The sequence below is a fragment of the Megascapheus bottae genome, chromosome 24 (assembly GCF_031878675.1).
Source record: "Megascapheus bottae isolate mThoBot1 chromosome 24, mThoBot2.hap1, whole genome shotgun sequence".
NCBI classification, from domain to species: domain Eukaryota; kingdom Metazoa; phylum Chordata; class Mammalia; order Rodentia; family Geomyidae; genus Megascapheus; species Megascapheus bottae.
Window position 1 is genome coordinate 4,408,888 of NC_143532.1, and position 20,697 is coordinate 4,429,584.

Below are 20,697 nucleotides of genomic sequence, written 5' to 3' on the forward strand. Positions count from 1 at the left end.
AGAAACTTTTTTTTGGTTGGTTGTCATTGTGGGACTTGAACTCTCAGCCTGGACGCTGTCCCTGAGCTCTTCAGCTCAAGGCTACCGTCCTACCCCTAGAACCAAAGTGCTACTTCTGGTCAAAGAGACTCTTTTTTTTTATTAAATAATTTATTAACATTGATTTTTATATCATATTTCAAATGATGTGTTTAACAAACAAGTATTCAAGAAGGAATCTCTATATACGATCACTGGCAGTTAGATTTTAGAATAGAGAGACTTTGAGTGGCTGCCTGGGGAGTCCTCATTCTTCCTCTTCTCCTGATAGCAGTGGAGCTTTCTAGTCCCTGTGCCCCTCCTTAAATTCTCCCTCGATCCTTAATGTCCATAACTTCCTGTACAGTAATCCTGTCTCCGCCCTGGTAGAACAGCAGCAGGTCCTTACAGCGTGATGGGAGTGAGGGAAGCTGGAAAAGCAGAAGTTGCACACAGAAGGCATGAAGCTCAGGGCTGTTGCTCTTAAATAGTGGCTGGACCTCTTCAAAGATGCATTGTTTGAATCCACTGATAGTTTGGGTTCATGCCAACCCCCGGTCATCACATGTGCCCTTATCAAGCTTAGGTTTATTCTGTCATTTACAAATCATTTGCTTGCCAACACTCTACCAAGTTATCCCTCTTTCCTATAAAAGCCATCAGGAAGACCCCAAACTCAATAAAATCCAGTCACCCACGTGTTCCAGCCTGTCTATCCCCAACCCAAAGAGCATGATGGGAGATCACAACCACGATGACTGATGTGACTGCTTTGCCATTTACCTTTTGACCACCAACATCCAAGGGCCTTGAGTATCTTCTGGCAATGCCATTATAGTTTCTAGCCAATACAATCTTCTTTTTGTGTCTTTTCATCTGCCCTCACATAACTAATGCTAGTAAAATCCTTTGTATCCTGTCTAAACCTTGATACCTTTTTTTAAAACAAAACAAAACAAAACAACAACAGCTGTTGATAGTTTCTTGGTGGGATGGGCAGAGGAGGGACAATGAAATAAACCAACATCCCTCCAAGCGTATCGCATTCCCCTTTCTGATACCCCTACCCCATCCTGCCAACCTATTTCCTTTATGGATTGCACTAGGCTCTCTGTTTTGTTTTTTTCCTATGGCCGCTCTAACAAATTACTACAAATTTAATGGCTTAGACCAATGACGATGTGTTCTGTCAGAATTCTGGGAACTTAAGGTGTGAAATCACAGCATAGCCAAGGCCATGCTCCCTCATCAGGGTCTGGGGAAGAGTTCTTTTCCTCTCCTAAGCTGGTGATGGATGTTGCGGGTCTTCTCTGGCATGTGGATGCATCACTGCGCTTGCCCTGTCTTCACGTGTCATTCTGTGTCTCTACTAGTTATTGGATTAGGGTACTTGCCCCCTGTATGGTCTTACCTGAATTATATCTGTAACTGAGGTTCTATTCTGTGCTTCTGGGAAGTTGTAAATATTTGGAGAACACAATTCCAACCCAATACTTATGAATTCCATGCTAAGTCTAGCCTATTCACTGTGGCCTGATCATTTCTCCATTGGATTTATCACGGATTCTGTTTCTTTAACTTTCCATCCTCCCTAGTGCCCAGCCATTTCCCCACATTCATTATGATATCTGTAATACTGTACAACCAGCATTTATATGAAAAGCCTCTCCTCTATCTAATGCCCCCCTCCACCTACTGACCCACTTTCTGCTCTTTGCAGCAAAAGGCCTTGCATGAATCACCTGAGCTTGCCATCTGTACTTCCTCTTTGCCAAGCTTTCCTTCAGTCACTTCAGCCTAGCTTTCAACTATCCTGTACCACACCAGCAAATCCCACAGTCTTCTTCTTACCCAATCTCTCACCGACCTTGAGCCATCAGCCTTGCTCTGTCTTGCTGGGGTAGGAGATGGCTGGTTCTGTTGGTTCCCTCCTGCCTCAGCCACCCCTTCTTCGGCTCTTGCTCTGCTGCCTCTCCCTCTTCCCGATTACTCATGCTCCCTCTTAGGCCTGGTCCTCCCCAGGTCTTCTCTGGCCACCAGTATGCTAGCCACACCCCTAGATGTGTCCAGCTTCAGTAATGAATGCTTTCTGCGCTCCTCTGAGTGGCTGTCTAATATTTGTTGAAATACAAAACACCCTAAAACAAAACTATTGATGTTCTTTCCTGGGGCTCTTCTGCCTCCTTGTTGGTGTCCTATTTCTTCTCAGTAAATTGTATCTCTATTTACACAGATCCTCAGGCTGAAATGTTACGATTTCTCTTCTTTCTTCATACCCCAGGCATCACCCTGTCTGACCCAACCACAGGGCTTCATTGTGACAGCTCCCTTCTTTGTCCTCATCCTTAGGGAGGCACACCAGGACACTTCTGTATCAGTGTCCAGCATCGCCCTTGTCCCTCCCCATTCCATTCTGTACCCAGGAGCCCAAGGGTTAGATCAACCCATTCTTCCTACTCAACCTCCCACCTCCACCCAGATGAGCTCTCCTAGTACTGGAAGAATCCAGATTCTTTACTTTGGCCTAGAAGGCCCTGGGTGAGCTCTCTGTCTCTGGGCCTCCAATGCCTCTTCAGCATCAGGACTCAGCCCTGCCATTCTCTGCCTTTTGTCTGGATTCCAGTCCTCTTACATTGTTTGCTTTTCTACTTAAATGTTACCACCTTCAGGAGGTCTTGTCTACCTTATCTAAACTAGTAAGCCCTGGCTTCTCCACCCCATCTTGGTTTCTCTGTGACTTTATCTAGCTCATTCTCTTTCTGGTTCTTAACTCTACTTGAAATAATATTATGCCCATCAGTTGTTTTCTTGGTGGATATCACATGTTTAACAAGAACAATACCTCATATACTGTAGATACTAAGTATGACTTTTCAGTTATTATCATCATGGAAGTAAAATATTAAAAAAAATCAGTGCTAAAAATGAAGTTCAGTTAAAAGAGTTTTTTTCCATGGCTTGAAAACAATATTTGGAGGTTTTACTTGATTTGATGCTTTTCTATAGGAATCTTGAACATTCAAGTGTATTAGGGCACATTTCAAGTAATAGTAGTTGTTACAGCAATCCTACAGAGTACTGTCCAGCTCTTAGGGGGCAGGGGCTCTATGAGAATTGTCTCATTTAATTCTCAAAGTGACTATTTGGCTTACCTATCACCTTAGCTTGTAGGTATAGTGTGATGTCTTTCAGATCTGTCTGAATTCTTGCATAGGTCTACCTTTATGAGCTACCTGTCTCTGCCGCCTCTTGAGTGTGCCTTGGCTTATTGGCACAGTTGGTGGACATGCCTGAGCTTGGCACATATCATCAGTATCTCCAGCAACATTTTTGACTTCCTTGCTGCCCTCTCTAGACTTACCCAACTTGGCCAACGTAAAGTTGGCCAGAAAGGAAAGGGAACCCACCACATGTTTCAGGCAGAAAGAAGAGCAAACTGCAGGCCCACATAAGATGGAGGTGTGCAGAGACAGAGGGCAAGGAACAAGAGAAAAAGGAGTATGTGTGTGTGTGGGGGGGAACTTGTGTTGAGCTGGATTATATAGGGAAAGGTGGGAGGCAGGACCACAGAGTCTAGGGAACCTGTCACTGTCTGAGGGAGGTGTGACCAGGGCAGTTTAGAAAATAACCTCATCAGATGAGGAAGTGACCTCAGAGCCTGGGATCTTCTGCTGACTCATGATCAGGTGATTTCTGGTTCCAGGCAAGTGGAGAGAAGGGAGGGGCTGTTCTTCAGGGCCCACCTAACAGCTGAGTTTTCTCATCTTCAAAGCAAGAGCCATGAATCTGAGGACATCTCCAGCTGCTCAGACCAGTGCAGAAAATCACCTCTCCACCTGCTTCTTGGTGTGGATTCTTAGCATGGATTGCAGTATCAGATTGGTTACAGCTCTGTGCTGGGAAGAGCTAATGCTTTGACCATGCTGGATTGGTTATGCTTTGTGAGGACACTCAACCACTGGGAAAGACTATGGTGCTAAGAGCCAAGGTTGCCTGCCAGCAGGCAGGTGAAGGTTCATCTTGGAGGCAGCTTCTCCATCTTCCGACAAGCCTTCCATGACCTCAGCTCCAGTCAGTAGCTTAGCTGCAATCTCACGAGAAAAGTTGAGCCAGAACCACCCAAGTAATTGTCCGTAATCCTTAAGTCACAAAAACAAGGTAGATGTGTCTTTTAAGACATTGTTTTGGGAATAATTTATTATACCACAATGGAGAACAAATACATTTGGCAATGGAAGGAGACATTAAGGCTCTATACCAAAGTGTTGACAGTAAGGATATAAGAATGAGACTCCAGTCAGTGTGGTTCTAGAGCATACATGCTTAACCACCACACTATACAAGAGTTGAAGATTACAACTCATGCCAGAGAAAGAATATGGCTCCATTTGAGTATCCGCAATCTTTCCTTGTAAACTGTTGTGTGGCCTCTTCTGTTCTCCATTTGTTTCATCACATAGTGGGTGTCTTTCTTTCTGGCATCCCTCTGCCATTCCTTTGAGCTTCTGCCCATCCCCACTTCTAATGATGTAGTTCTGACAGAACTGTCAATCATCATTTTCATCTTCCCTATGGGTAGGCTATGACTTAAGCCTGGCCAATCCATGTAGTATCCATGACTACAGTGAATGGGTCAAAACATGAACCAAGAAGAGCCCTTCCCTGGGATCTATAAAAGCTGGATGAGGTAGAAGCAGGTGATGTGAGCTGCAGGGCACCATATTTTCAGCTGGCTAGAAGAAGTCTTTCTTTAACTGGTTAAAAGATCAGCATGTAAGAAAGAAACAGTGAGATTACGCTTTCCTATATTGCTTGAGACTTTGAATACAGGCAGTCATGGGAGCAATTCCTTCTTTTCCCAAGTTAGAGGAGCCCATACATTTTCTAAGATGGGACGTGTTGAACTTTCAAGTCTCTTGCCCTTGAGCTGGGATGAATTTGAAGTCTTTTCCAGTTGGTGGAAGATGATGAGTGTCTCCCATTGTTCATGAGCAACAAGGGTTGTCGCTTGTCTGAAGAACTTGAGGCAGGGCAGCCCACTGGCTAGTTCCCATAGGCAGTGAAAACTCTTTGCCTCTCATTCCTCAGGATGCATCTGCCTTTCCTGGAAGCCAGCAGCAGTCTGGGGGTAAACCCAGAGTAAACTAATGTGCGGAGTGGTAGGTCACTCTGTTGCTGCTTCAAACCTTAGTCATCTGTGTATCCTTTCTTTCCTTAGTTGTCGCCCCTCCCCCTCCTCAATGCATACACATCCTGTTTGTCATCAAGTCCTTTTGGTTTGACTCAAATGCTGCATGGAAGTAGGTGGGGGTGGCCAGGATGAAAGCTGGGTTCTTCCTTCTCCATTTTTATTGTTACCACTGAGGATATTGCTCTTGGCCTCCCTACCTGGAGCCTTATTTATCTCCTCCCCAATACCAATAGTTCATTTTTCATATGTCTTCTAGAATTAGCTTTCAACAGCCCACGTATCGCTGTCTAGTGCTTTGGCTTGATTCAGTTTTCTGCTGCTGATCTGCTCAATGGAAGGCTTCTTAGCTTAGCAGTCAAGACTCCAAGCATGGACTCACATTCACCACCCGGGGTTCTGTGACCTTCACAGATGCATTTGCAGCCCTCTCACACCCTTCCACCGCCCAAATGTCTGCTACCTACACTTCTTCCTCCAAACTGAAACACTCTCTCTCCTCTTCTATGAGTCTTACCGCTTCCTTATTCAGTAAGCACCCCAACTCTCGGGGGACACCCACTTCTCTGAACTCTGTAAACCACTGCTGTTTCGACCAGAGTTTTCCAAATTTCCTTCTTGATTGACATTCCCCTCCCCTTGGCCAACACAAGCTTGGTGATGTTTTAAGCTATGACTTCCATATTTAAATTTGGTTGAACAAATTATTTCCAAATATAGTTTCTTGTCTTCTGCACCCAGCTTAGACTCTCATACTCGCCTCAGATTGCTTTTTTAATTTTTATTGTCTTTAAGTGGTTGTATGAGAGGCTTCAGTTTAACGTGTCGGTTTACAATAGTCCAATGCACGTTGGTTAATGCCACCTCTTTCATCATTCTCCTCCATACGATTGTTAAGGACAAATGAAGGATCGCTATATTTTTTTGCTATTTACAAATAAAGAACTGGTATTATTAGTGTTATTTAAAACTACGTCCATGGGGAAATATCAATGATGAAGAGAAATGAATGGTTACAATAGTTGAGGTGGGATAAGAAAGAACAATGGAGTTTGATAAACATATGTCACATGCACGCACGGGGCTGTCACAATGAAACCCCTCTGTACAACTGATTACAGCTAATAAAATTAAAAATAAAAACCCAGCCGGGCACTGATGGCTCATGCCTATAATGGTAGCTAGTCAGGAGGTTAAGATCTGAAGATCAAGGTTTGAAGCCAGGTTAAGCAGGAATGTCAGTGTCTCTTAACTCCAATTAACCACCAAAAAGCTAGAAGTGGAGCTGTGGTTCAAGTGCGAGAACACCAGCCTTGAGCAAAAAAGCTAAAGGCCGAGTTCAGGCTCCCATGCTGCCCCCCCCCCCATCCCACACAATCCCCAGGGTTTCTAATCCAAATGAACTTGTGTGTTTGTTTCCACATCTTCACCATGTTCCTCCCATCTTCAATCCGGGAGTTAGCTGGAAATGGGGGTAAAACTTGGTGACGTTAACACAGTGTGCTATCACTGTGCATTCACCTCCATCAGCAATGCCCATAGGTGTCTGTGGACGTAATTTAGCCCGGGCAGGGGTTTCCACTTGGGTTCTGCGTGTAGAGGGAACAGCATGTGAAACACATGTGGATCCCAGTGGATCCCAGTGGGCCAGGAAAACTTTGTGGTCTGGAGTACATTATACGGATTCCCTTTTTACGCTGACAAATTTGGCCACCTGAGTTTGCCCATCTCTGGACTGAACCACTCCTCAGGGCCCCCAGGCCATCCCATTCTGTAGGAAGGGCAGTTCCTGAGAGCCACGGGCATGGCCAGGCCACATCCAGTCTCCCTCGACCCCCCCCACTGCCCTGTCCCCTACGTCCACTGTCTCCCAGGCTGGGAATGACCCAGGCAGAATGTGAGTTAAGGCCACATCCCATCTGGAGAGACACCAGCTGGAGGCTGGGAGGACGCCCTTTGGTCCCATTTCAGAACAGCCTGTCCACTCCGGTTGGAAGACAACTCGTAATCGTAAGAAGCCGTGAAGCACAGGAGTGAGCCCTGGCCCCTGGCGTTAGCAGGGGAGACCACCTGAGCGCCTCCAGGCTCCCCCAGCTCTGGAGTCTCGGCCTTGGGAAGTCCCAGGAAGCTCCCGCAGGCGCCTTTCCCCTCTGGGATTCAAAGTCCGGGGTGGGCAGGGCGGTGGACGCGGCAGTTGGGTGGACTTGGGGGGACGTTTGTGGACTGACAGATGAGGGGATGGAAGAGGGGCCGGGGTGGGTGGTTAGGCCACACCTCGCCCTTTCGGAGGACTTCGCGGGGGAACGCGGCGGCCACGCTGCCCCGCTGGCTTCCAGGGCGCCCTGGGTGGCCCCCCACCACCCCGAGCCCCCCACGGCTCACACACCCACCGGGCAGGGCCCGCGTCTCCCCAGGTGGCGCCCACTCCTTCCCCCAGAAAGGGGCGGCGAGGGGCGGGCTCCCCAGGCAGGGCTCCCGGAGCCCCGGGACCGCAGCGCTCTGACCTGCCTCCTCGGCCGCCCCTTCGCGGCCCCGGGCCGGGTCCTCCCGGCGGGCACCTGGCCGGCCACCCCCGGGGGGCCCCCGGCGGGCAGGTTCGGGGGCGGCGGGGCGGGCCCGGCGCGGGCGGGCTCGGCCCCCCGGGGCGCGGCCCGCGGCCGCCCCCGCCTCTCCCCCCCGCCCGGGGGCCGGGCCCGGCTCCCGGGGGGCGGGGACTCGCCCAGTGGCAGCAGCGTCCGGGTCGGCGGCGGGCGCGGGGCGGCTTCCTGCAGGCGGCGCCGGGGCGAGCCGTTGCCGGCTGCAGCCGCCGCCGCCGCCAGGTCACCGGGTCGCGGGGGGCCCCGAGGCGCACGGGCCGCGTCCGTGTTCCCGGGCGGGCGCGCTGCGCGGCCGTCGCTGCTGCCCGCGCTCGTGCCGCCGCCGCCGCCGCCTTCGCCGCCGCCGCCGCCGGTTACGCCAGCCCCGCCGCCGCCCGCTCTGATTCTGCGCACAGGCGGCCCTCGAGCCTGTCATCCTGCAAAAACACAGTTTACTCAACACCCCGCGCGCACACACACACACGCACACGCGCACACACACACACACACACTCACACTCACCCGCACGCACCTCCGCGCGCGCACACCCCGCGCGCGCACCCCGCGCGCACTGCCCCGCGCGCACACGCACGGAGGGGCGCGAGCGAGCAGACGCGCACACCCGGCGAGCCAAGTTCCGCAGCCTGGCATGGCTTCTGGGGACCTTTACGAGGTACGGGGGGGACGCGGGGGGCGCGGGCCGGCCCTCGGGCCCGCGGGAGGCGGCGGGGCCCGGGCGGCGGGGCCCGGGTCGGGGCCGGGCCGGGCGCGAGCGGAGTTCCGAGCCCGTGGCGGAGGCGGCGGCGGCGGCGGCGGCGGAGGTGGCGGCGGCGGCCGGAGGGTGGCGGGGGCCGGGCGCGCCGCCTCCTCCTCCGCCGCCCGCCGCCCGCCGCCGCCTCCCGCGGCGCCCGCTCGCTCCTTCTCTCTCGCTCCAGCTCACTCTCTCGCTCACTCCCTCTACTTTGGGGCCTTGGCGGGGGTGCGGGGAGGGAGCCGGGCGGAGCCGGGCCGCGGAGGTAGCGGTCCCGGGGAGGTGCTTCTCCCCGACGAGCCACCCCGAGTGCAGAAAGTACAGGTAAAAGTCGGCGCCGGACGCGCCGGGAACGCGGGGCCCGGCGTGCGGGGCCGCGGGAGGGGGCGCGGGGCCGTCGCGGCGCTGCCCACCCCGGGCGCGGCGGGGTCCCGGAGGGCTGGTGGAGGGGCGGCGGGCGGGGGCTGTGGGGACGCCGCCAAACCGCACTCCCCCCCCGCGGGCCCGCCGCCCCTCCTCCCCCCCACCTGCTGCCCCCGCCACCCGTTCGGGCGCCCTCGGGGCCGGGGCGCGGGGGCGGGGGGCCGTGGCCGTCCATGCGGGTGCCGTGCCCGCCGAGGCCGAGAGGGGGCGCTGCGGAGGGCCCGGGGGGGGGGGGAAGGTGGAGGAGGGTGCTGGAGGGGTGCTGGGGTGACTGGCATGCCTTCCCGAGTGGAGTGGAGGAAGACTTGGCCTCTGTCATCGTTCCAACCATGGAGAAGGACCCACGGTCTCCGGGGAGCTGGGCTCCGTGGGCGCCTGGACCGCCACCGTTCCTGATCCGTGGACAGCCAGCTTTCCCTGCGGGGAACGTCCTCCAGGAGCCCTGGGTCCCCAGGAGAGGGGGCCCGGCATGGAGAAGAAGCCAAGAGACAAGCCGCGCATGGCCAGAGGCCTGCGGGTCCCTGGGAAGCCGCAGGGCTTTGGGGAAGGGGGCTTCAGGTCGGGGGTGACCTGCCCTCCATGGCCACAGCCCCAGGGTTCACCTAGTAGGTTTGCAGAGGAGGATGGTCAAGAGGACAGCTCAGCACCCTGGCCTCAGGTGCCATGGCAGCCTTCTGGATGATTCTGGGCTTAGTGAGTGAGATCCAGGCAGGGACCACTGGCGTGGGTAGCATGGCTCGCGTGGGGATGGAGAAGCTCAGAGCTAATAGAGAAGACACACTTGGATGGAGAAGAATTTTGGCAGAGGTGGCCAAAGGCACCACAAGCTCCTTGGTCTCTCTCAAGATGGCAGAGATATTTCTGAAACGAAGCTGAAACAGTGACGTGGGAAGACTGGGCCTGTGGAAGTGGAACCAGTGTCACCAGGATAGTCCCTGAAAGTGGAGGGCCCTGGGGGGGGATCATGAAGTTTCCTACTCGTTGATGTTGACCTTGCCTGGGTGACAAGTGGTATTGTGAAGGCATTGAAGAGTCCATATCAGGAGCTGCCAGTACTTCCGCCATTTAAATTGTGGAACTTAGGAACCTTTTGGGGATAATTTCTTGTTTAATGTTCATATGAAACTGCCCTCCTTAACATTGATAATTACAGTGCCAGAGGAGTGTGAAGACTGGACTTCCCACAATGGCCTTGAACTATCTTAACACCTCAAGAGTTTTTATTGAAGTTCAATGAGCAGGACAATAATAATAATTACTAGTAGGTAATTGGACTAGATGTAGAATGGTTTTTCCTGTGGGTGGTTATTTGCATAGTCATTACTAAAGGGGCTAAACTGCATTTATGAGAATATAACCAATGTCAACATTTTTAGAGCCTGTGTCTACATTACATAACATATACAGAGGGATTTAATTTGTGGTTCAAATTTAACTTTAGAAACAAGAAGTGCTAAGTGTACATTAGCACACATATTTTTAACTATAAAATGGCATTAAAATTGGAATGTTGATTTAAGGAAAATTCTTGGAATACCCAAGTGCAAAAATTGACCTTGGAAGAAGAAAAAGCATCTCATTCTAAATTATGGTATTATCTTAATTAAACATTATACTCAAGTGTACATAAAATGGCCTCTCATAGCCTTTTACCAATAAACCACATTTTGAATTGTCTCTGTTTGTAATTGATATTTTTCACCTGTATGTGTGTGTGCTGGCATTCTTACTGACCCTTTATGATAAAGGTAAGATTTACATTGCAAAGATTCTTTATCTGTTGGGCTTTTCAGACACTCTACTAGGAGTAAGCCTTCCATAACTAACATTTTTAAGAAACAAGACAGTGAAAATTTTGTTGATGCAATGACCCTCTTCCATCATAATAGAGAAATATGGAGCCAAGCCCAGGTTCCAGCAGTTTGGATCCTGATAGACTTTTCTGCCACAGCAGAGTTCCTGTTCCCATCCTATGCATTTAGTGCCACCCTTATGAAGGTAATTTAATGCCTTTGAGTCAGGTCTCCATCTGGATATAAAATGAAATCCCATTGGAGATGCTCTTGGCTGTGTTCTGCTGAACATAGGAATTGTCAGTCTCTGAGCCAGGTCTAGACTGTGTGTGTATATGCGCATGAGTGTGCATACCTTGCCTGAATGGTAAATAAGGAACTGGATTTGAATAAATTAAAACAGGAACATATAATCTCTAGATAGTCTCTGTCCCCAGTGGTTCCTGTAGCCATGCACTCATTCTCCTTCATTGTTAACGTTATTAATGGGGTTCCCGTAGGTATTAGTACTTGGAACCCATCAGTGCTAATCAATCATAGGCTAAGATTTTTTGGGTATCAGGGAGATGTCATCAGGAGAACAAGGAGCCTGGTTTTCTTGGTGTGGCCATCTTTGGGTCCGAGGTCCTTTTGCGTACTCATTGAGTGTGTCAGTGACAAGACTGGTGTTAGTACACCTAAAGTACCTTTACGTGGTGACCTTTATTTTTGGATGCTGATGCTGATGCTTGAGCTCTGGGCCATAACACTCTTCCTTAGCTTCTCACTTAAGGCTGGCACTCTTCCACTGAAGCCACGCCTCCACTTCTGGCTTTTTGCTAATTGCAGATAAGAGTCTGATGGACTCTCTGCGGAAGCTGGCTTCAAACCATGATCCTCAGATCTCAGCCTCCTGAGTAGCTAGGATTATGGTTGTGAGCTTCGGGCACTGATAACTTTTGGTGTTTTTACGCTCTGTGGCATCTTTCTCTAGCTTATGATTTCTCGGTAGTAGGGGTGGCTCAGTTCTCTCTCTGGAAGAAAGGATTTTGGCAGAGTTACTGAGTTCTTTACCAGAGAAACAGGCTGTTCTTCACTAGAAGAATTTAAGCTTCAACCATGTGGCCTTCCTTGTTGAGCCATGTTTTAACACTTCCACCTTGTAATTAAAAGGCCTCTCAGAGGAGGGCTCTACTTTGTTGGCAGAAATGGTCCAAGAGGGCTGGGAGTTTGGCCTAGTGGTGGAGTGTTTGCCTAGCATGCATGAAGACCTTGGTTTGATTCCTCAGTACCATATACATAGAAAAAAAGCCAGAAGTGGTGCTGTGGCTCAAATGGTAGAGCTCTAGCCTTGAGAAAGTCCAAGGACAGTGCTCAGGCCCTGAGCTCAAGCTCAGGACTGGCAAAAATAAAAAGTAAATGGTCCAAAAATATGTATGTCTGTAGAGGAAGCATGTAGTACCCATTTTAAATGGAGATGACTTCACAATTCTTTTCTTTGTCTATGGTGAGTTTATTCATGCTTTCCAAAGTATAAAATTCTCTAGAAAATTCAAACTTAGCAGTATGACCAAGTTTTTGTTTTTTAAATATAGTTTTTGTTGGTGGTACTGGGTTTCATTTCAGGATCTCATACTTGCTGTAAGGCATTCTACCTCTTGAGCCTCTCTCTTGGCCCCTCTTTCATTGGTTATTTCCTAGATAAACCCTTGCTTTATGCCTGTGCTGACCTGGACTGTGCTCCTCCTGTTTGTGTCTTCTTGGGATGATAACTATGTGCCATTGGCCTGAGCCATTGCGTTTTTGCCCCCGTAACCTGGGATGCTGGGTGCATACCCCTATGCCTAGGGACTGGTTAAGATGGAGTCTCACAAGCTCTTATGCCCATCTTGGCTTTAGAACTTTGATCCCATTATCTCCCCCTCCCAAGTAGGTAGGATTCTGGGCTTCAGCCACTGTGCCTGGTTTGCAAGTATGAAATAGTTTTAAGATGTGAGACTTATCTTTCTTTTGAGATTAATATGGCTTCTTTCCCTCCATACAGATGGAGCTCTTATAAAGATGTGTATAATTACGTGTGTGTTTGTATAATATACAGTATAGGTTACTTTATTTTTTATGCAAACAAAAAAGGAAGAGATAATTTTAGGTTCTGGAAAGAAATTACATTAATACTAGGCTCTGACCAGTGATGAACAGAAGCACTTTACCACAACGTATATACCTGTGTTGTAAGAAGTCACACACTAAAAATAACAGCTTAGGGGAAAGCAGCATTGACTCAGACTGCTGAAAAGCTATGGAGCCTTGTAGCCAGAAACACTAACCAAAATACAGCTTGGTTAGGTTCCACTGACTGATGCTTCCACTAAAGAAGTACAACTTGGTTAGGTTTCACTGACTGACCCCTGCCTTTTGCAAGTCACTTAACGTTTTACAGCATTCACATTGAGCTTGCATTGATACGAGGCATTCACTGCTGGTAGAGGACCAATTCTATCAGAATTAACTCTGGATCAGGGTGGGACTTTCTTCATTCAGCTGTGGGGGGAGAAATGTCTCCCTAGACACTTCATCTGTTCTTGTGGTTTTGCCTTGCAGGCTGGTGTAGTGGCAGATGCATTGGGTCTTGAAGCCACTGCATCGCCCATCTCAGCACTTTCCCAGCTTTGTCTTAAGATATTCTTCCATAATCTTAACTCTTTTTTCTTGTACGAGAAGCTTGCCTGTGGCTTCTGCAAAATACCAACAAGCTAGGCGATGTCATCCTAACCAATGCAGTTTTCTTGTTGTGATGTCACCCTCTGTTGTCCATTTACCAATCATATCCAAGGAGATTTCTATCAAAGAAATGTGTGTAGATGGAGTGATGCAACTTCTTGAGTTTCTGTACTCGTTGTTGAAGTACATTCAACTTCACAGAAGGATCAACTACGTTGGGTTGATTGCTGATCATAGTGACCACATGATGAAGATAGATTAGGTGTGCAATTCTCCCACCTTTGAAAGTTACTGAACATCATCTCAGCTCATTTTTGAGTGGCCTTTTAGGTTTAGTCACTCCTTTCTTCAGAGCCTTCAACTTTTCCTTGAACAAAGTTGATGTGGCTCCTTGAAGCAGTTCAAACCTGGTGACAGCTAATAGTCTGAAGTATTGGAGACATGGCCTTTCTAATTCAAAAGTTTTGATATGTCTGCCTCTTGGATGGTCAAGAGGTGTCTGGGTTAGCTTAATTTGTAGCATTATATTACCACCAAATATATGCCTGTCCATAGGGAAATGAACTGACTTGAGAAAGTGGATAGAGCCAGGTGACAGTGGCTCAGGCCTATAATACTAGCTACTCAGGAGGCCAAGATGGTGAGGCTCACATCCCAAAGCCAGCTCAGGCAAAAACGTTTGTGAGATGCCATCTTCAAAATAACCAGGCTGGCTGGAAGAGTCTCTCAAGTGTTAGAACACCAAATGATCAAGCAAGCCAAGCTACTGTCAAGTATTGAGTTCAAGCCACCTAAAACCAAATGAAAAAAGAAGGTAGTTCATAGTACAGTGGAAAGAGCTCATGTAGGGTAATATGGACTTTCCAGGCACAGATTGAGTGGAGTGTGGTCCAGCCTTGGGGATGAGAATATTTTCTAGAGGATTTCTATAGGATTTATTGAGAATACTTTCAGTTTTGGAAACTTGTATCTTAACAAACTTGTATCTTTACAAATAAAAGTAAAAGGAAAAATATTGTGATATACCTATGATAACTTGTTATGTGTTTAGCATATCATGGCATTCAATATGCACTAACATGGTATCTGAATTAATTACAACATTAGCTTTTTTGGTGTATATTCAAAGCAAGTCTGGAATGGGTTTTCTCACACATTTATGTAAGTACAGTCCCAAACTGAGATACATATTATTTACAGCCTGTTTTATTTTCACATAGATATACCACATGCATGGGGATTGGGAAAGAGCACATTTCCTCTTACCCCAATGTCCTTACTCTTGTTATAGCTTCTAATGACAGATGAACCTTCCCTTGAATGTATAACTTGGTTCTATTCACTGTCTGACATCTAGAATTGATTCTATTTGTAAATCACCTTGCTGTTTAGAGCACCCACAAACATCATTTGTAGGAATATCTTACTGCTTCCCCCTTGGCAAATTCTGAGAAATTACTAGAACTTTTAACATTATTGAGACATTGACCCAGGTTACCCTTCAGAAATGGGTGGGTGGTCAGATTGGAGGAAGATGTTGGAGCAAGGTGACTGGTTAATCCTATATGCTGTCTTAGTAATTGAAATGAGATGATGATGGCTTGAACTAAGGGAGTGGATAGAGGAAAGGAGGGAAATGAACAAAACTGCAAGACTTAAAAACAGCCAGCACAAGCCGAGCGCAGTGACTCATGCCTGTAATCCTAGCTACTCAGGAGGCTGAGATCTGAGGATTGGGGTTCAATGCCAGCTTGGGCACTAAAAAATCTGTGAGACTCTTATCTCCAGTTAATCACCAGAAAACCAGAAGTGGCTCTGTGGTTCAAAGGATAGAGCAGTAGCCTTGAGCTAAAGAGCTCAGGGACAGGGCCCAGGCCCAGAGTCCAAGTCCCATGACAGACCACAAAAAAAAACAAAAGCAACAGCCAGCACAGTTTGGTATACCAGTCAGAATTATGTTTGGCAGTGTTCAATAGAAAAAGCACAACCCCAGTGGCTTAAACACATGAAATGAAGTTTAGAGTTAGGCAGTCCAAGATTGGTACGTTGGTCTATGATGATCTCAGAGTATAGGCTGAGATGCCCTCTTCCAGCTGTCTTCTGTCCTCAAGGTAACTATTGAGCTGTAGACATTTTCAGAAGCAGATGGGAGGGTGAGATGGCTGGCTTGTCTTGATGTTCCATCCAGCCTTGCTTTCATCTTACTGGTCTGGCCAGAGTTGCGTGGTCATACCTAGCTGCACGGAAGCTTGAATGGACTGCAGTTTCTAGCTTTAGTTTCCCCTCTCCCTCTCAAATAAAACTTGACTGGACAGGATGTAGCAATGGGAGAAGGCAGGAGACGAGGGATAATTTCTGGGGTTCAGTGTGTGTCCATCAGGTCACAGGTGGAATGTGGAAGAAGCGTTGTCTGATGGAGGCCATGAAGAGGGCCAGGTCTGATGTAGTGGTGGGGAATATATGGGCATGTGAGTTCATGGCAGTAGATTATAGAGCCTGAAGCTCAGGAACTCTCACTAGAATGGAGACTGGGAATGTGAGGAGAGGGCACAGTGATGGGACCGTGGGCATCTTAGAGATGGAAAGGAGCAGCGAAAGAAAGAAAGAGGGGATTTTGTAGAAGGCAACAAACAAATCACATTTTAAGAAAGAGGGGACAGTTAAAAATGCCCTTGGATTGGCCAGGAGTTTGGCCTAGTGGTGGAGTGCTTGCCTAGCATGCATGAAGACCTGGGTTCAATTCCTTGGGACCACATACATAGAAAAAAGCTGGAAGTGGTGCTGTGGCTCAAGTGGTAGAGCTCTAGCCTTGAGAAAGTCCAAGGACAGTGCTCAGGCCCTGAGCTGAAGCCCAGGACTGGCAAAAAAAAAAAAAAAAAACAAACCAAAAACCAAAACCAAAAAACCAAACCATTACATTGAGCACAAGGAGATAAAATTGTTCATGAAGGGATTTCTGTAGCAATTTTTTTTCCCCCTGTGGCTGGAGCTCAGGGCCTGAGCACTGTCCATAGGCTTTCTCAAGGCTAGAGTCCTACCACTTGAGCCTCAGCACCATTTCCAGCTTTTTCTATGTATTCAGTACCAAGGAGTCAAACCTAGGTCTTTGTGCATGCTAGGCAAGTATTCTACCACTAGGCCAAACTCCCGGTCCTGATGCAACGGCTTTTGTCTGAGAAGCGGGGTGGGCAGAATACATCTTGGATGGCGCATCAGTGTGATGGACAGTTTTAGACAGCATCCTACTGGCTGTGTTCCTTAGTTGGTCAAACACTGTCTAGGAGACCCTGAGAAGATCTTTTGTAGATGTGATTACAGTGCATAATCAGTGGACTTAAAGGCAGATTGTTGTTGATAGTCTTGAGGGGCCTTAAGACTGGAACTAGAAATTCTGCCTGAGGACAGCAGGTTAGTGTGTGCTGGAGAGCTCCAGATGGCCTTTCTGATGACCTCTTGGCCCTTGGATTTCCTACTTGCCTGTTCTGCATCATTTATTGTGTATGTCTGAATCCTGGGCATTGATGTTGGGTGAGAGTTCTTGTATTTTTTGGAAACTCCCTGATTGAATCAATTACCTCTTCAGACTAATGCCTTGCATGTCAGTAGTTGTTGCGTGTGTGTTGGGGGGGGGTGGGAAATGGGAGGGGAGAAGGGGGGAGGGTAAGGGAGGGAGAGAGCATGCGTAAATCTAGAGTTCGGGTTCTAGCCAGAGCAAGTAACTGCAGGATCCTTCCAGGCTGGGTGTTCTGTCTGGCTGGCGTTGCTCTGGGGTAAGGCCCTGATGTCAAGCCTGAATGTCTGTGTCGTAGTGACACCTGCTTGAGCCAGCCTCTGGCCCTGAGGGGTCAGGCAAAGTGGTTAATAGGAGTTGGCCTTTTTGTCTCTATCCACCTCTTACTGCCTCTCCTGCCAGCCCATTGCCATCTCCTGTGCTGTTCTGTTGGGCTTACCAGCCTGTAGAGGCTGCTCCTTCCTCCAGTCTCCCCCGCCTTCTCCCCGTCTAGGGAAAGCCCATCCTTCAGCCTGGCCTGTGTAAAGTGGTAGTTTTTCTGTGGAGGGCTCTGTATCATTCTTTGTTCCAGCTGTTAGAAAGGGTGTGAAGCCCAAATGATTCCCTCTTGATTGTAGTTGCCCTGTCTCTTTGAGAAACTCCCCATCGCGTCCTGTCGCCATGCTGCTTTTTAAGTGGCATAAGGGGAGCCCATTTGTGGACTAGGACTGTGGGCCATTCACTGCCATGCGAGGAATTCAGTACTGGGGAGCCAATGCCCAGTTCTCAGATTCTTGACCAGGAAACTTTACCCCTTGATGTTCTTTTCTTTGTCTTCTGGTTCAGTGTTTCGGAGACTGTGTCAGGAGTCTTACTAACCACGGGTGGAACTCATGCAATTGGTAGAGTTGGATTTAATTTAAAGTAGTCATTGGCTCAATAATCCGTCACTCAAATATTTTTCCTGCATTAATTCTGCACCTAAAACTATGCTCGCTATGTTAGCTGAATGCAAGGGTTGCAGCTGAGTGTTTTTTAAATTATATTCCAGTGGAGATTGGAATATAATAGTGAAAGACCCAACACTTGTAGTAGACAGTTCTGTGACTTTTTTCTATTAACATATTAGCATTTTTTTTTTTGCTAGTCCTGGGGCTTGAACTCAGGGCTTGGGCACTGTCCTTGGACATGTTTTGCTCAAGGCTAATGCTCTACCACTTGTGCTACAGCACCACTTCTGGTTTTTTCTGTGTATGTGGTACTGAGGAATTGAACCCAGGGCCGCATGCATGCTAGGTGAGCCCTCTACCATTAGGCTAGGCTCCGGGCCCAACACATTAGCATTTTCTAACAGTTACACCAGGCCAATGGTCTTTTTGTGAGCAGCCCTCAGAATACAGTGCCTTTTCCCTGACGTGGTCAGTGTACTCTTGTGGTGCTGTGGGACTTGAACTCAAGGCCCGTGTTAGTTAAGCAGGCACTCTGTCACTTGCGGTACACTCCAGGTCCTGTTTTCTTCATTGTTCTGTTTTCATCGTTTCAAACCATCTATTAACAGTATTCATTCCCGCTCACCCTCCATAGCCCTTCCTCTACTACCCACTTCCTAACAGAGTTGGTTTTTCTTTTCCTCCCCTCCCATCCCCCAGCTGATGAACAGCTCTCATTGAGATTTTTATTATTAAGCCATTTTTTTAAAGTGATAGCTTTGTATTGTTCTTAAATCATTCCTATCCATTTTCCTCCTGTAAGATGGTACAAACAAATGCTTTTTTACATCAAGTCATGGTACTCAGATGCCACTCAAGATTCAGGTGTTGGTGGTCAGAAGTGTGTGATAACAATGGCATGTCTAACACTGTGTATCCTTATGTTGTTGGGGTATATTGTGAGTTCTAGGCCCCTCTGCCCTGACTTTCAAATGTGAGAGAAGGGATGGAAGCAGTTGATAGGTGTTAATGGGTCAGTCACGAAACAGACATTTCCATCTCTTTCATTGTATCATGATCCAATGGATAGTAACAGAAGCTAGCAAACCAAACCAAACCAAACCAAACCGGATACCATATCTAATGGCTTCACATAGCAAACCTAAGGTCACTTATTTATTTATTTCTTCCCTAGGTACAAGCAAGCGAAGTGCAGGAAGATAGGGAGTATTAGGAATTTTTGTTGCTACCAAAAGTAGAATTCACTTCTATGCTCAGTTAATTCAGTATTAAGAATATCACAAGTTAAGACATTTTCACACATATTTAGTTTTACATGTAGAATGGTCCCATGGCAGAGCTCTGCCATTTTCTCTGACTGATACTCAGGTCAGACAGAGCAAGTCTGGATTATTCATGGTGTTATCCATAGCTCGTGGCCCTCTACTGGGCATGTAGTAGCCTTTCAGTGAACGCAGTCATTGAAGGAAGGATTGAAAACGTTTGGAACTTCTTCTTCTAGGGTGCCTGGGCCTTCCCTTCAGTGAACTTTCTTTTCTTGCTTCCTGTGTGACATGAATCTCCCCCTTTTCTGAGAAGTTTCCCAGATTTCCTTGGAAATTTATATTTCCATTTTTCTTGCTATTGGGACTGCCACTGCAGCTGTAGGATTATTAGATAGCAAAGTCCCATAAAAACAAACCCTGGGACTTTCAAGGTCTTGTTCCTCATTGTGTGACTGCTGGGTAGAGTAGCCATTCTGTGTCAGCTCATACATGTGACAGAGCCCTTTTCACATGGAGCATGCACAAAGGCTTCCCTATGGTTTGCAGCTGCCTCAGTCCCCTGCCCCCAGCTTTGCCTCTGCTCCACCGTCAATCGCTTGGCCAGTTATACAGACCCCATCCATTCTAGATTGTAGTGGAGACTTGTGTCCAGAGAGTTTCAGATCTGTGAAGATGTGAGGGAGGTGGAATTGGACAGATGACAAAGGGCTGGCGTGCACTGTTACAGCTGAGTCTCCATGGAACCCGGTGGCCAGGTTGGAGTTGTGGTGGCCCTTCAGAAATGTCCTTCTTGGCTTTCTTAGCTCTATTCATCCTCAGGGCTCAGCTTAGATATTGTGTTGACAAAGCCTCCTTGATTCATCAAAGTTTTCTGCGCCCTTTTTTAGACCCTCATGGAACCCTGTTCTTGACGTATAGCACTCAGTTGAATCTGTTAGAGTGTATTTTGGCCCTGTGAAGGCAGTGACTCTGTCTGACTCGTTCTGTCCTTATTATGGTACACGAAGCAAAAACAAATATGTGTAATGAAAAGCATCTCGTTTATGTAAAGTTGAAATTGCCCCAGATATCTCTATAGCCTATTTGGCAATGACGCTGAGAGGAGTTCTTTTCTCAGTTTTCCTTAACTCTTGAGTGGATTTTCTGTCTTTATTGATCAGTAATTAATGGTCAATATTTTTCCTCCCTTTTGGTCAGTCATGGGACTTCAACTCTGGGCCTGGGCACTGTCCCTACCCCTTGAGCCACAGCACCACTTCTGGTTTTCTGATGGTTCATTGGAGATAAGAGTCTCACTGACTTTAGTGCCTGGGCTGGCTTTGAACCGTGATCCTCAGAGCTTAGCCTCTTGAGTAGCTAGGTTTACAGGCGTGAGCCACTGGTGCCCTGTGGTCAATAGTTTTTTGTAAGTAGAATTCACTAAAGCTTCCAGCCTCGTGTTTTAAGCATATAGGACATGTTCAGAGAATTGCTAAATCTTGGAGCCAGACGAGAATCTCAGAATCATTGATTTTGCTTGTTACAACATCTCCAAAAGATGATA

General features: G+C 48.0%; 1 protein-coding gene across 1 annotated transcript in view; it reads left to right on the forward strand.

The window, feature by feature from the left end:
* The first annotated feature begins 8,359 nt into the window (after positions 1–8,359).
* Cdyl2 (chromodomain Y like 2) overlaps positions 8,360–20,697 on the forward strand; it is a 93,810-nt gene continuing 81,472 nt past the window's right edge. The window contains exon 1 of the mRNA XM_090357242.1: positions 8,360–8,455. Within this exon, the coding sequence (XP_090213368.1) occupies positions 8,432–8,455 (24 nt within the window). The 5' untranslated portion in view covers positions 8,360–8,431. The remainder of the gene's footprint in view (positions 8,456–20,697) is intronic.